The following is a 12,422-nucleotide window of genomic DNA, read 5'->3' on the forward strand; positions in this document are numbered from 1 at the left end:
GCTTTCTCAAGCTCTAAAACTTATGTTCCTATATCCTCACATATGAAGGAAAAGTCAATGAATGCTTAGCTTTTTGATCAGTCTTATAATTTCATTGACTTAGGAAACTCCTTCCAAAGAAAAATGGCACCTGTCCTGCCATGGAGACTTCCAGATATTAGCCTGGGGGGCACTGGGAGCCTGAAGGAGTTCTCCAGGGCCCCAGGGCTGACATGTGTCCCAGGTCTAGCTGATTCAGAAGCCAACTCTCTATGGCTGCTAGCACTTGGCAGGTGCTTAATGAACTTTTCCAATGGAAACTGGCACAATGCAGACTCCCAGAGAATTACCTGAGGACTCTTGTTCTGGGTCATACAGCTTATATGTCAGAAGCAGGATTTGAACTTGACCATCCAGAGTTAGAGGCATGTTTCTTTATGGACTACACCATGTCTGGTTTGTAAGTACCTATTATTTTTTCTAAGAATCTGCATCAACAGCCAGGATGGCCCAGATTTTGAAGACTTTGCATTTCTTTTGGGACTAAACCATCCCTGCTCATCAGGCAAGAGAAAAAATAGAGTGGGAGTTGAAAGCCAGTTAGAGACAGAGAGGCTGAGTCATTCTCCCATCCCCTGGGTTGAGGGTGTACCTTTGCGGCGGCGTGAGGCGAGGCTCCTTGGTCCAAGAGAAGCAGGGCCACTTTCTGGTTATCATAGTGGGCAGCTACATGCAGTGGGGTTAAACCACTCTGAAAACATGTGCAGAAACAACAATGACCCAGGTTAGAGATGTGTCTCAGAGTATCCCAGTCCTGGCTTCAGGCATTGAGGGTAAATAGGTGAATTATGAATTTAAGACGATGAGTTCCCACAAGAGTTGAGCAATTACAAACTCGGCTTCTGTCCTGGGGAACTCTTGATCCTAAATGGCAGGTGTGACTATTAGTGCATGCTTATTTGCTTTTTTTATTAGTATCAGGGGCCAGTGGCAGGACAAGCCTCTCCTACCTTTCCTGCAGCATCTGGAGATGCATTTTTCTGAAGCAAGAGGTTGGCCACTTCCAGCTTCCCGTATTTTGCAGCCACATGAAGGGGAGTGAACCCTTTCTGTAAAAAGAAAATGTGAGAATGAAGATCATTGAACCTGCCTGGATGCTCATGAGCCATTGCAATAGTCAAGACTGGTCTTAAGGATGAGGTCTGCATAGAGGCCTGGGGTTAGTGGCCAAACAAAGCTTGGTCCTTCTCTGGCTTCGCAGTTAAAATTGGGTGGCCTGGATGAGGTCGGATGGCAGGACCTCTGAATCATCCAGTTTGGAGCACCTGTTAAGGAGGTTTGAGGGAGTCAGAAAACTAAAACAAATTCTCATAGATCTTTGGTGATGGGGGTCTAGACTTTTTACAAGAGTAGACAGACTGGGAAAGAAAAGAGAGATTGCAAATGCTTTTAAATAAATTTATATTAGAGGCAATAGGGAGCCAGTTATGTTTTGAGCCAGGGAGCAGCATGATCTGCTATTACCTCCTTCTGCAATTCCTCCCATTGTCAATCCCTTTTATAATCATCCATTTCTCCTTCTCAGTCAACTTCTTTCTACTTAATTGTAAATATGCTCAGATTACCTGATTTTCCTCACTTTCCCAAATCTTTCTTGGATCCTTCCAACCCATTCTGAAGCTATTCTTGTTTCTCTTCTTTCCCTTTCACCATCAAACTTCATGCCCTGATGCCACCCCTTCCTCAGTAGGCTTGCACTTGGGCCTGTATGTCCATCACTCAAGGGACAGGGCTCTCTCAAAGATGACCAGTGGGTCCTCCCCCCCACCAATAGTCTTTTCCATTTGACCTTATGCTTGACTGTCAGCTTCTTGGATGCAACAGGGACTGCTTCTTGGTTGGTTTTGTTTCTCTAGCACCCAGTTGTGCCTGGCTCTTAATAAATGACTGTTGATGGATTGATTGATGGATTATATAGAGATCACTTCTTCCCTGGACTATTGTGATGGTCTTCTAACTAGTCTTCTGGCTTCCTAGTCTCTCTTCATTCAGAATCATTCTTCAAAACTAACCAAATAATCTACTTAATAGCAAGACTGACCATAGACAGAGCACCAAGTCTGGTGTCAGGAAGATCTGAGTTCAAATCTGACCTCAGATACTTCCTAACTGACTCTGGGAAAGTCACTTCACCTTTTTTTGTCTCAATTTCCTCATCTGTAAGATGAGATAGAGGAGGAAAAGACAAATTACTCCAGTATCTCTGCCAAGAAAATCCCAAATAGGTGACCAGATATCACTGATAGTCAACAACAACCACAGACCATCACACCATTCCACTGATCAAGCTCTCTTTGGCCTTTGGCAAAGAAAAAGCAAACTTTTCAGACTGCATTTAGTGGCTCCTCTGTGTGTGTTGGCTCAGTCTTTATCTCTAGCCTTGACCTCTTTCCCGAAGGTCCAGACCTTCATCTCCAAAGATCTATGTGACTTTTTCACCTGAATATCCTGCCAGTGTCTCAAATCCAACCTGTCTAAACCTCCTTATAGATCTGCCTTTCTACTCCACTCTCCACTCTCATTATCTCCATGACATGTCTACCAAACTCATCATTCTTATCTCAGTCCTCCAATAAACATTCTTCATTGGCTTCCCATTGCTTTCTTAGTTAAGTTGCAACCCCTTTTCCCGGCATTCAAGGCTGGTTTTTCTTTCCAGTATCTTATTGCTCACTTCCAAGTGGTCCATGTTCTCTCCATCTCTGCCTGCTTTCTCTGAACTCTCCTTCATTTGTCCTCTGTCCTGAATGGCTCCCTCTTCTCACTCGTGAATGCGCTGTCCAGATGACATCTCCCTCAGGGAGCCCCTCTCTGATTCCCCCTTGGTCCTCAGTGACCGCCATTCTCAGACCTCCAGGTGACTTTCTCTAATCTCCCACAACACACCCACATATCAGCAACATGGTGTTGTAGTGGACGGAGAGCTGGGAAGGACTGACCCACCGGCTGTGGGACCCTGGGCAAATCTCTTAACAAATTCTAAGACTGCTAACCTCAGAGCAGGCACCAATCAACTTGGGGCATGGAGTTTCCTGCTTAGGAATTCCTAAGCTAACAAAATCATAGTCTAGTCCCCATCCCTGAGTATGGATAGATAAGTCTATAGCTATCTTTGTATTAGGATCAATTCAGAGAAAGCTCAGACTTCACTCTCACACGCATGTATTATATATAAATTCTAGCTAGGTTTCCCATAGAAAATCCCTCTACCAGTTCAGATCACCATTCTTCTTATTAGCAATTTAATTTTTAGTGACTTGCCCAAGGTCACACAACCAGTACAAGTCAAAGAGATTTGAATTCAGGTCTTCTTGATGCTGAGACCAGTTCTTTATTCATTATATCATGCTGGGTCTCCAGACATTCTGTCAATGAAATGGCAATTCTGATCCCATGTGCTCATTTATATAATATTCTATGTTGCAGCTTTTTGTGGTATACATCATACTGCTTTGGGTCTCAGTTTACTCATCTGTAAAATGAGGGGGATGGACTATTTGACCCCTAAGGTTCCTTCCACCCCTAAATCTTTGCTTTTATGCTCTTTAACCTGTAGGACATTTAAGCTCCATGAAGGTACAAACTATGCCTCAACTTTCTAATCACTGTTTGTGGAACTGAATTTTGGATTGACTCTGAGAATTCAGGGTTTCTGTGGTCCCACAGACCAAATGGATGGCTCTACAGAAAACTAGCTAGTCTACATATAGTGCTATGAGGCTGCAAAATGCTTTAGAGATTTCCCATCGTATCTTTATGGCCACTGTGGGAAGCAGATGCTATCATTAGCTCCGTAGTATAACTGAGGATTCTGAGGCAGATAGAGGTTAAGAGACTTATCCAGGGTCACATAGCTTGTAAGAATCTGAGGTCAAATTTCTACTAAGGTCTTGGCTTGGTGTAGACTATTAGATCTTTTCCTTACCAACTGATACAACTCTTCTCTTTTCTTCAGAAACATAGCTGCTTTACTGTTTTCTTATATCAGTTCTAGAAGTGACTCAAAAGCAAGGACTTATATATCAGAAGATCCCATATATGACTGCTTGGGCATCCAGAGCCATCCCATTTCCTGAAGGATAGAGAATGACCTTGGGCTATTTAGGATTCAATATGGTGGGATCAGATGATCCAAGTAAGTGAAGACTCTCCCTTGTTTCTGACACCTTCTATAGGTATCAGAACCATCTCATTCCTAAATGATTCTATGTGTCCCAAAGGATTAAGAATGGAGCCAAAAGCTGATCTGGACAAGCCTTGAGAGGCCTCATACTCCTTGTCATATTATGGACTCATAGCAAACTCACGCAAGTCCCTGGAGCCATATTCTTGAGGCAAGGCCAAAACTGGGCTGTGTACCGAACACCTCACTGTCTTCTCTCTCATATTGGAATCTCAGGTAAATGAGAATCCAGAAGGGCAGCTGACATCTGATCCCCATTCCCTAAAGAACTAGAGTAGTGGCAGCTAGGTGGATAGAACACTGACCCTGGAGTCAGGAGGACTTGAGTTCAAATGTGACCTCAGACACTTAATAATTGCCTAGCTGTGTGACTTTGGGCAAGTCACTTAACTTCAATGACTTAAATAAAAATTTTAAAAAAGTACTAAAGTAAAAGGAAGTATCTCTAGTTGCATTTAACCTATTATCCCACAACCATCTATTTCCTTGATTGGGTTCTTACTACTTTTACCATAAAAATGACATACTAAATCAAGTACAAAATAGCAATGAGTTCTTTTATATGTTAAGCACATCTCTGACCAACTCATCTTAGGTTGCATCTGGGAGTTTTGCTAAGTATGGAAGGGATGAGCACCAGTCATGGCCATGGAGAAAGTATGTGTTGAAGTCTCAAAGCCATTTGGTTGGCCATATGTTTTATTCTTAACCTTGGGGGGCATGGGAGGGTGTTCCATTCCTGAGCTGACATTGCATTGGGCAAGCAGCAAGAGGTTAGCCAGTTAGCAACAACCTCAGCCTTCTGCATTCTAGCCACGTCAGCCAATCTGTTCATCCATTTAGACTCTGCCAGAGAAATCTGCTGACTGAATCTTTTGAGAACTGTCTCAGTCAATCAAAACAACTGATAGATAATCATCAGTGCAACTGAGCTGTGACTTTGTAAAGAGAGATTGAATAAGTTTTAATCGCAAGATAACATAGAGAGATATATGAGATGAAAATAAACAGGTCTCTGCTCACTACACTTATGGGGTAAGGTGACTTCTCATGTCATACAGTTTCTGTTTTCAAGGCCCTCAGTGCAGTAGAGATGGAGATCTCAGGGGAAAACCACTTTTCTAATACTCCCATACCTTTGTCGTTATAGCTAATGATGCACCATTGTCTAAAAGAACTGAGGCAACGTCCTCATGTCCCTCTCGGGCTGAAAGGTGTAAAGGAGTGTATCCAGAAGTAGTGGCTGCATTTGGAGAGGCTCCTTGTTGCAAAAGCTGCTGGACGATGTCAGCCTTTCCCAGTCGAGCTGAAATGTGGAGCGGTGTCTGGTCATCCTAAGCAGAAAAGCAAAAATGATGAGTTAGTCAAGGCCAAGGCACCATTTTGAAAAGTTTGGGGGATTGCCATCTTAAAGTCTGATCCTCTCCTATGGTATGGTTATAGGAAGAATCCCACGGAAGGGTTCAGAAATGGTGGACAAGATGACAATGGAATTATTAGAAACATTGGAGATGGTCCAATAGTTTAAAGAGTATATTAGCGCTGCATATCATCCCCGTTGCTTGCATCTTATCACCATCAAAGGTCTATGTGATAGGATATTTAGGGAAAATGGAGAACTGTTAACTGTACGGGCAGATTCAATATACTCATCTTTGTGCTGTGTGATAGGCAGATATAATTACAGAGACAGACTGAGACCCAGATGAGCCTTTGGGAATAGAAGCATTGTCTATATTTTCTATTGTCTCCTTCATGAGGAGTTAACCCACAGTTAATCAACCTAGGGAGAGCAGGAGTGTTCCAACTAAAGGTGCCTGGTTTCTTGTTGCATCTCTTGGTTCTATGCCCAAAGAAAGGATCAATATACTGGTAAGGGCTGAATCTGTGATGAGCTGTCTTTCAGAGACAATTTGGAGTGAATTTCTGATATGACCTGTATTCTGATGCTATGAGGATAACCAGGTGGTGCAGAAGATAGAGGTCTTGGAGAGAGGTAGAATTGAATTCAAATCTGTGTGACCCTGGGCAAGTCACTTAATCCTATTTGTTTCAGTTTCCTTTCTTTAAGCCAGTCGCCTATTTATTTCCAATTCTTTGCATTCACAAACAGTGCTAGAGAGCTACATTTCTATCATTTTACAAGGGCCCGAAGGACCATTTCAAACATTCCCGAAAGTACAGTAGGAAGGTTCAGCAGTTTGGAGGGCAATCTTCAATTTCTCTAAACATCTTATCATTCACATCAGGAATACAATGTGTGCCCTGTAATCTCATGCCATTTTTATGGCATTCTTTGATTCCCCAATACCAACTAATGACCTAGAACTACAAAAATTTGACCAAGTTGTTCAAATAGTCAGTCCTTTCCACTCTTCTACCCTCAGACTCTGTTTTTATGCAGTCTTTCTCTTCAGTAAAATTTCATTCTTTTCCCCTTTCAAATATGGCTTAACTCTTATCTCCAGAGTTCAATTTCTTTGCAAAATGAATCCCATTTCCATTATTAGTAGATCTGTTTACATGCATTGACTGGATTATGTCATAGATTGGATATATTTGCTCACTTATACCTATTTGTAGAAATTTTCCATTGAAACAGAATCCAACCATGTTTCAGTTTCCTTATTTGCAAAATGAGCTAGAGAAGGAAATTATAGTCCCTTCCAGTATCTTTGCCAAAAAAACCCAAATAGGATCATGAAGAATCAGACATGACTGAAAAAGGACATTAATAACAACAAATGAGTCTATGATCCATCACCCTAAAAACAGGTATTGGAAGTCCATGATTATCTGGACACCTTCAAAATATCAGACATAGAATGACTTGGTAAGTGGGGGTCAAACTATTCATTTGGGTCCTTCTAGAAAAGCTCTATCAGTACTGTTTCTAGCCTCAGATAACTCTTAATTGACCAAATTCATGGATATGAGTTGCCAATGAGCTTCCCTTCATTGCAGTCTGAGTTTGATGATGACTGTATCCTGTTTCAAATGAAGTTAACACAAAAATGACCAAGATTCACTTTGAATTACTTATAACCCCATATTTGGGAACTTGCCACCTCTATCAGTGGAATTGCCCATTATGACAGTACACTTAGGGTGGTGGGGCAGAATTTCAGTGCAAATCTAAAGGTAGCTGAAGTTGCCTCTGAAGGCCTTGGAAATACAAACTCAATCCTTGTTAGGACTCTGACCTCTCTGTTCATCCTAAGGTAAAGAAGATGATTTGACCTCATAGGTGTCATGGAAACCTGGCATGATGTGATTCGTGACTGAAGTATGGCTTTTGGAAGTGTCTTTCCCAAAATGGAGAGGATAACAACGGTGAGGGTGAAAGCTAGCCCTTACATAGGGTTTTGAGTCTTGTGAAGCTCTTTCCATGTGCCATCCACAGGGCCCTCACAACAAACTGAAGTAAGGGTTATTATTATCCTCATTTTACAGACGAGGAAATATAGTTGAGAGAAGTTGTGACTTTCTCAAGATCACACAGCTAGGAAATGTCTGAGGTGGGATTTGAATGCATTATGGGTCACATGAATTGGGGTAGAGGTTTTAGGAAATTGTATTTTGTCCCTAGCCAGACCACATCTATAATACTTTTGTTCAATTCTGGATCCTTCTCAGAAGTAGGGTTTTCAGAATAGAGAAAGGCTTAAAGTCCATCCCCTTTAAAGAACCAGGGATATTTAGCCTAGAGGAGGGAAGTCTCGGGAAGGCATGATGGTGGACTTGTGAGCTGGTCCCAGAGAACAGAAGTAGGTGTCCTAGGTAAGTTGCTGAAAGGACCCTGGAGTCAGGAAGACCAAAGTTCAAATCCAGCCTCAGGTTCTTGACACTTACTTGCCGTGTGACTCTCCAGCTAAGTCACTTAACCCTAATTGCCTTGCAAAAAAAAAAAGTGGAACAGATTCTTCCTGGAGTCTTGAAATAAGGGTTGGAGGTTACAAAAGGAAAGTTCCTTCAGTTTTGGGTTGGAACAGAAGGCTATTGCTCTAAATCTATACTCTAAGTTTCCTTCCATCTCTGTCCATCACTTAGCAAAGTCTCAACATTAGGTGTTTCAACAGTTTTCTCCTTTGGTCTCTGAGAATATTGTCAGTCTCACATTTTTCATGGCCATTGCCCTTTCTTTCTGTCCTTTAAAATTCTTCTTCAAAGTTATGACTTGGATTCCTCTCTCCTCCACAATATTCCCAGACTTTGTCGTCCCTGGAAGCAGACTATTCTAATAGACAGCCAGTGTGCTCTCTTAGTAACCAGTAAGGATTGTTGATGCTACCATATTTTTTCCTTGCCTTCCACTTCCTCTCCTAATCTGTCACGACCTATACCAAAGGCAGAAGTAGTTGTTATTTGAAATATGGAACCTCTCTCTGCAAGGTACAGAAACCTTGGAGGACATAAGAATTTTCCTAGGGAATAAGAATTGAGTTAACATAATCCTATACTTAGCACAGTGGCTGGGACACAGTAGGTGCTTAATAAATGCTTTTTTTATCTTGACTTCTTAAATCTATTGCCAGTCACTTAAGATCACCTGAGGCAAAGGCTCATCCAGAGTTCAGTTCTAATCTCTGAGTCCTTTGAGCATTTGACTTCTATAATTAATTACAAATCTCATCATTGCTTCAGAATTATCCTTCCCTGGGCTCTTGACTTTTTAAGTAATATTTCTTATTTCCTGGATGAGCTCTGGGTCATGGCTTTGAGTGATATTACAACCATCTTTAACACTTATATGTATATGGCTTATCAAATGGCTTTTTAGTGATATAATGGAAAGAATCTTGAATTTGGAGTTATAAACTTAGATTATGTAAACTCACTCAGAAATCTAGCAGGATGGTCTTCAGCAAATGGCTTCAGTTCCCTGGGTGTATGTATGTAGTTCTATCTATCATCTATCTGTCAAACTACTATCTCTATCATTTATCTGTCTATCCATTCATCTCTCTCTCTCTCTCTCTCTCTCTCTCTCTCTCTCTCTCTCTATTACCACAGGAATTTTATAGAGCTACCATCTTTCATGTACCATTTCCCTTTCATGTACCTATAGGAAATCTTAGATTGCCCAAGTAGTAGTTTTCTCTCAGTCCTCAAATAAGAATCACGTTTGTATTTATTTGTTGATATGTTGTATCTCCTGAGTAAAAGTTTTCTGAGGGCAGGGATGGTTTTTTTTTCCCATTTTCTCCTTGTATCCCCTGTACCCAGGGGTCACTAAATTTATGCTGTTGGCCTGGACTGGATTTTCTCACAACAGCATTTTGGGTATAGTTACCTTTGCTTTAGCTTCTACCTGAGCTCCATTTTGGACCAGATACCGCACAACTTCTGATTGGCCGGCACGGGCTGCCATGTGTAGAGCTGTTTCTCCTCTCTAGTCCGCAAGAGCAAGAGAAGATGATCAGTAATGAAGAAATAGAGCATCAGAAACACACAGTGCTGCCCCCCCCCCCCCAATTTGGCTCATTGTCTTTTGAATTATTTGTTTTCATCTTAGCTTTTTAAAAAAATCTTCATATTTTTCCAATGATATTCCATGGTTATAAATCAAAGAAAATCATGATTCTGGTTGAAGTTGATGGAGTAGTGGAGATGCCTGGAAGTATGAGTAGGCTATGTACAACCAACAATAACCTGTGTATAGGAGGTAGATCAAAGAAATTCAGTTCAACCAACATTTATCAATTTCCTACTAAGGGCAAAGGGATGTATTAAGGTTAGTCGCAATCAAGGACATGTTTAAAAAAGGAGCTAAGTTGATCAAGAATGTGCCCAATAATGGCAAGAATGAATGCAAGTGGCTAGCCTTGAGCCTCACCCTAGTTATCAGTAAAATAGGAAAAGGAACAAAGGCAGGCTCCTAGCCTGTAGGGTAGGTTATGAATGGAAAGAAGACAGGGCCTCCCAGTAATCCCTTAGTAAATTCTTCTTGATTGATCAACCACAAGTGTTTTCTTACATAATTTGTTATCATTTTGGAACCTCTTGGAGAACTGGACCACTCTGGGTGATGACATGAGTATGAGAGACTTTCATGGAAAAGGCGGCAGGAGGGATGAAGTCACATGCTTATTTTTTCCAGGTCCCTGCTTTGATGGGCATTGTCTACAAGGGCAGTCCACCCAATGCATGCTTCAAATCCCGACTAGCTGCTGCCATCTTGTTGACAAGGACAGACCTTGCCTAGATTGGCAAAGAAGCTACATGTGTGCAGAGATGGGCTCTTTAGGCAATCAGTAAAAAAGGAAAAAAAAAAAGGAATGACCTTTCTCACTTATGTGACTTGTTCATAATTAGAAAATAAGGAGATTAAAGCAATTGTGACTGATTTCTTAATGATTCACAATTAGAAGTATGCATCTCATTTTCTTTTTGATCAAAAGGGTTAACATTTATAAAGTGCCTGGCATAATTGATGATATATAGTAGGTATTTAATAAAAACTTGCTTCTTTCCCTTCCCCCTCTTTGGTATAAAAACCACTCACCACGTTGGTGGTGTTCGGTGATGCTCCATGGTGCATGAGTTGAGATACGATATTCGAGTGTCCCATGAAAGCAGCCACGTGGATTGGGGTAAGGCCCGACTAAGAGATAACAATAGGGAAAATGGTGGGTTACCAGTTGTATATTATCAAGGTAGGGATTTTTGTTTAAAAAAATTGGTGAAGTCATCATGATAAGAGTCGACGGGGGAAGATGCCCTGGGATTGGCTATATGTGGCCAACTTAAAACCTAATTCTCATTCCTTAGGTGGTACAGGGATTCTGTGAACAAGATAGTTCATAGCAATAACATCAAAATAAGGAACAATAAAATAAAGTAATTTTTAAAAGTTCCTTTTCTAAAGATCTTATTTTACCAAGTAAATGATAGTAAGGGGAAACTATCATCCAATGCTAGCACAAACATTATCATCCTCATTTTTTTAATGAGGCCACATTCATATTATGAACCAATGTCAGAAACTTTCCATTCCCTTTCCACTCTTCTGTTCCACTCCAATGCCATGTCTCATGACTGTTATTAAGATCCGAGCTTAAAGAGTCTTTGCCCAGGCTGGTCCCCTGTCTGGAATGTTCTCCCTTCTCACCTCCTGCTCTTAGAATTCTTGGTTTGCTATAGAGTTCAGCATCAGGGTGCCTTCTCCTCTGAGTCCTTCCTGAGCCCCTCAGCTTCTGGTGCCTTTCTCTCAAAGCTGCATTTATTTTTTATGCTTTAAAAATAAATATTTGTCAACATCTCTTGGGATAGAATGGATGCTCCTAAAGGCAGACTTTGTTTAATGATGCCTTTGGATCTCCAGTGCCTCCAACTAAACCTTGTGTGTGAATTCTTTTATGATTTTTTGGATTGATTAATGCTTTAATGTTCATCGATTGTCCTTTTTAACCCTGCTGAGTTTCTACACTGGAGTCTTGCTTATAACCCTTTTTAGAATAAAGCAGAATTCTTCACGAGGGAAATATTGATTGATTTGGTTTGTTCTTTCCTCTTCTTTAAAAAAATCCCTTATTACAAGGGATGGCTGAGTAAAGGAGATGAGGAAAAATATTCAGAAATGAGGATGATACAAAAACAAAAGATATCAATAAACATAAGATCTGAAAATAAACAGATTCCTTTTATATTTAGGTGACATAGTTTTATTTGTATATACATACAGCTATACTAGATATTTGTATATAAAACTAGCTTAGATTATAACTTAACAGCTCTGAATTATATTAAGAGAAATGATCTTTATTTCATAAGAGACTAGTGATGATTCAATAAAGTGAATATTTAAACTTGGTTCCTTGATATATGGAGGAGGATCTGCCATTGGCGGAGTGTACCCTTTGATCTGGTTTCCTATTGGTACTGATGCATTCACATGGAGTCATCCACATTCTTTTATCTGGTCCTTCTTATGACAAATTGCATTTGTGGTCTATGATTTGTCACAGGAAAAGCCAATTAGAACCAAGAAGGCCCAATGTTCCAATCTTGGCTTCCTTAGGCTGACCTCTTAACCACTTTCAAAATCAAAAGCCCACCCTTCTCACCTCAGTTACAGCTTGGATGGATGCACCATGTTTCAGGAGAAGTTCCATAACTTTAATTCGGTTCTTCTTACAGGCGATATGAAGGGGTGTAAAACCATTCTGTGGGTGAAAAATACAGACATGTTTTACAAATC

General features: G+C 40.8%; 1 protein-coding gene across 17 annotated transcripts in view; it reads right to left on the reverse strand.

Annotated features, from left to right (window-relative positions):
* ANK3 (ankyrin 3) overlaps nt 1-12,422 on the reverse strand; it is a 702,796-nt gene that overhangs the window by 161,088 nt on the left and 529,286 nt on the right. For 15 of the 17 annotated variants that reach the window (XM_074232298.1, XM_074232306.1, XM_074232303.1 and 12 more), the window contains 6 exons: nt 12,289-12,387; nt 10,728-10,826; nt 9,516-9,614; nt 5,359-5,556; nt 990-1,088; nt 632-730 (listed from right to left, as the gene is read on the reverse strand). In XM_074232298.1, coding sequence (XP_074088399.1) covers nt 632-730; nt 990-1,088; nt 5,359-5,556; nt 9,516-9,614; nt 10,728-10,826; nt 12,289-12,387 — 693 coding nt within the window. The remainder of the gene's footprint in view (nt 1-631; nt 731-989; nt 1,089-5,358; nt 5,557-9,515; nt 9,615-10,727; nt 10,827-12,288; nt 12,388-12,422) is intronic. The other 2 variants (XM_074232297.1, XM_074232301.1) reach the window with 1 other exon arrangement.

The sequence above is a fragment of the Macrotis lagotis genome, chromosome 4, assembly GCF_037893015.1.
Source record: "Macrotis lagotis isolate mMagLag1 chromosome 4, bilby.v1.9.chrom.fasta, whole genome shotgun sequence".
Taxonomy (NCBI): domain Eukaryota; kingdom Metazoa; phylum Chordata; class Mammalia; order Peramelemorphia; family Peramelidae; genus Macrotis; species Macrotis lagotis.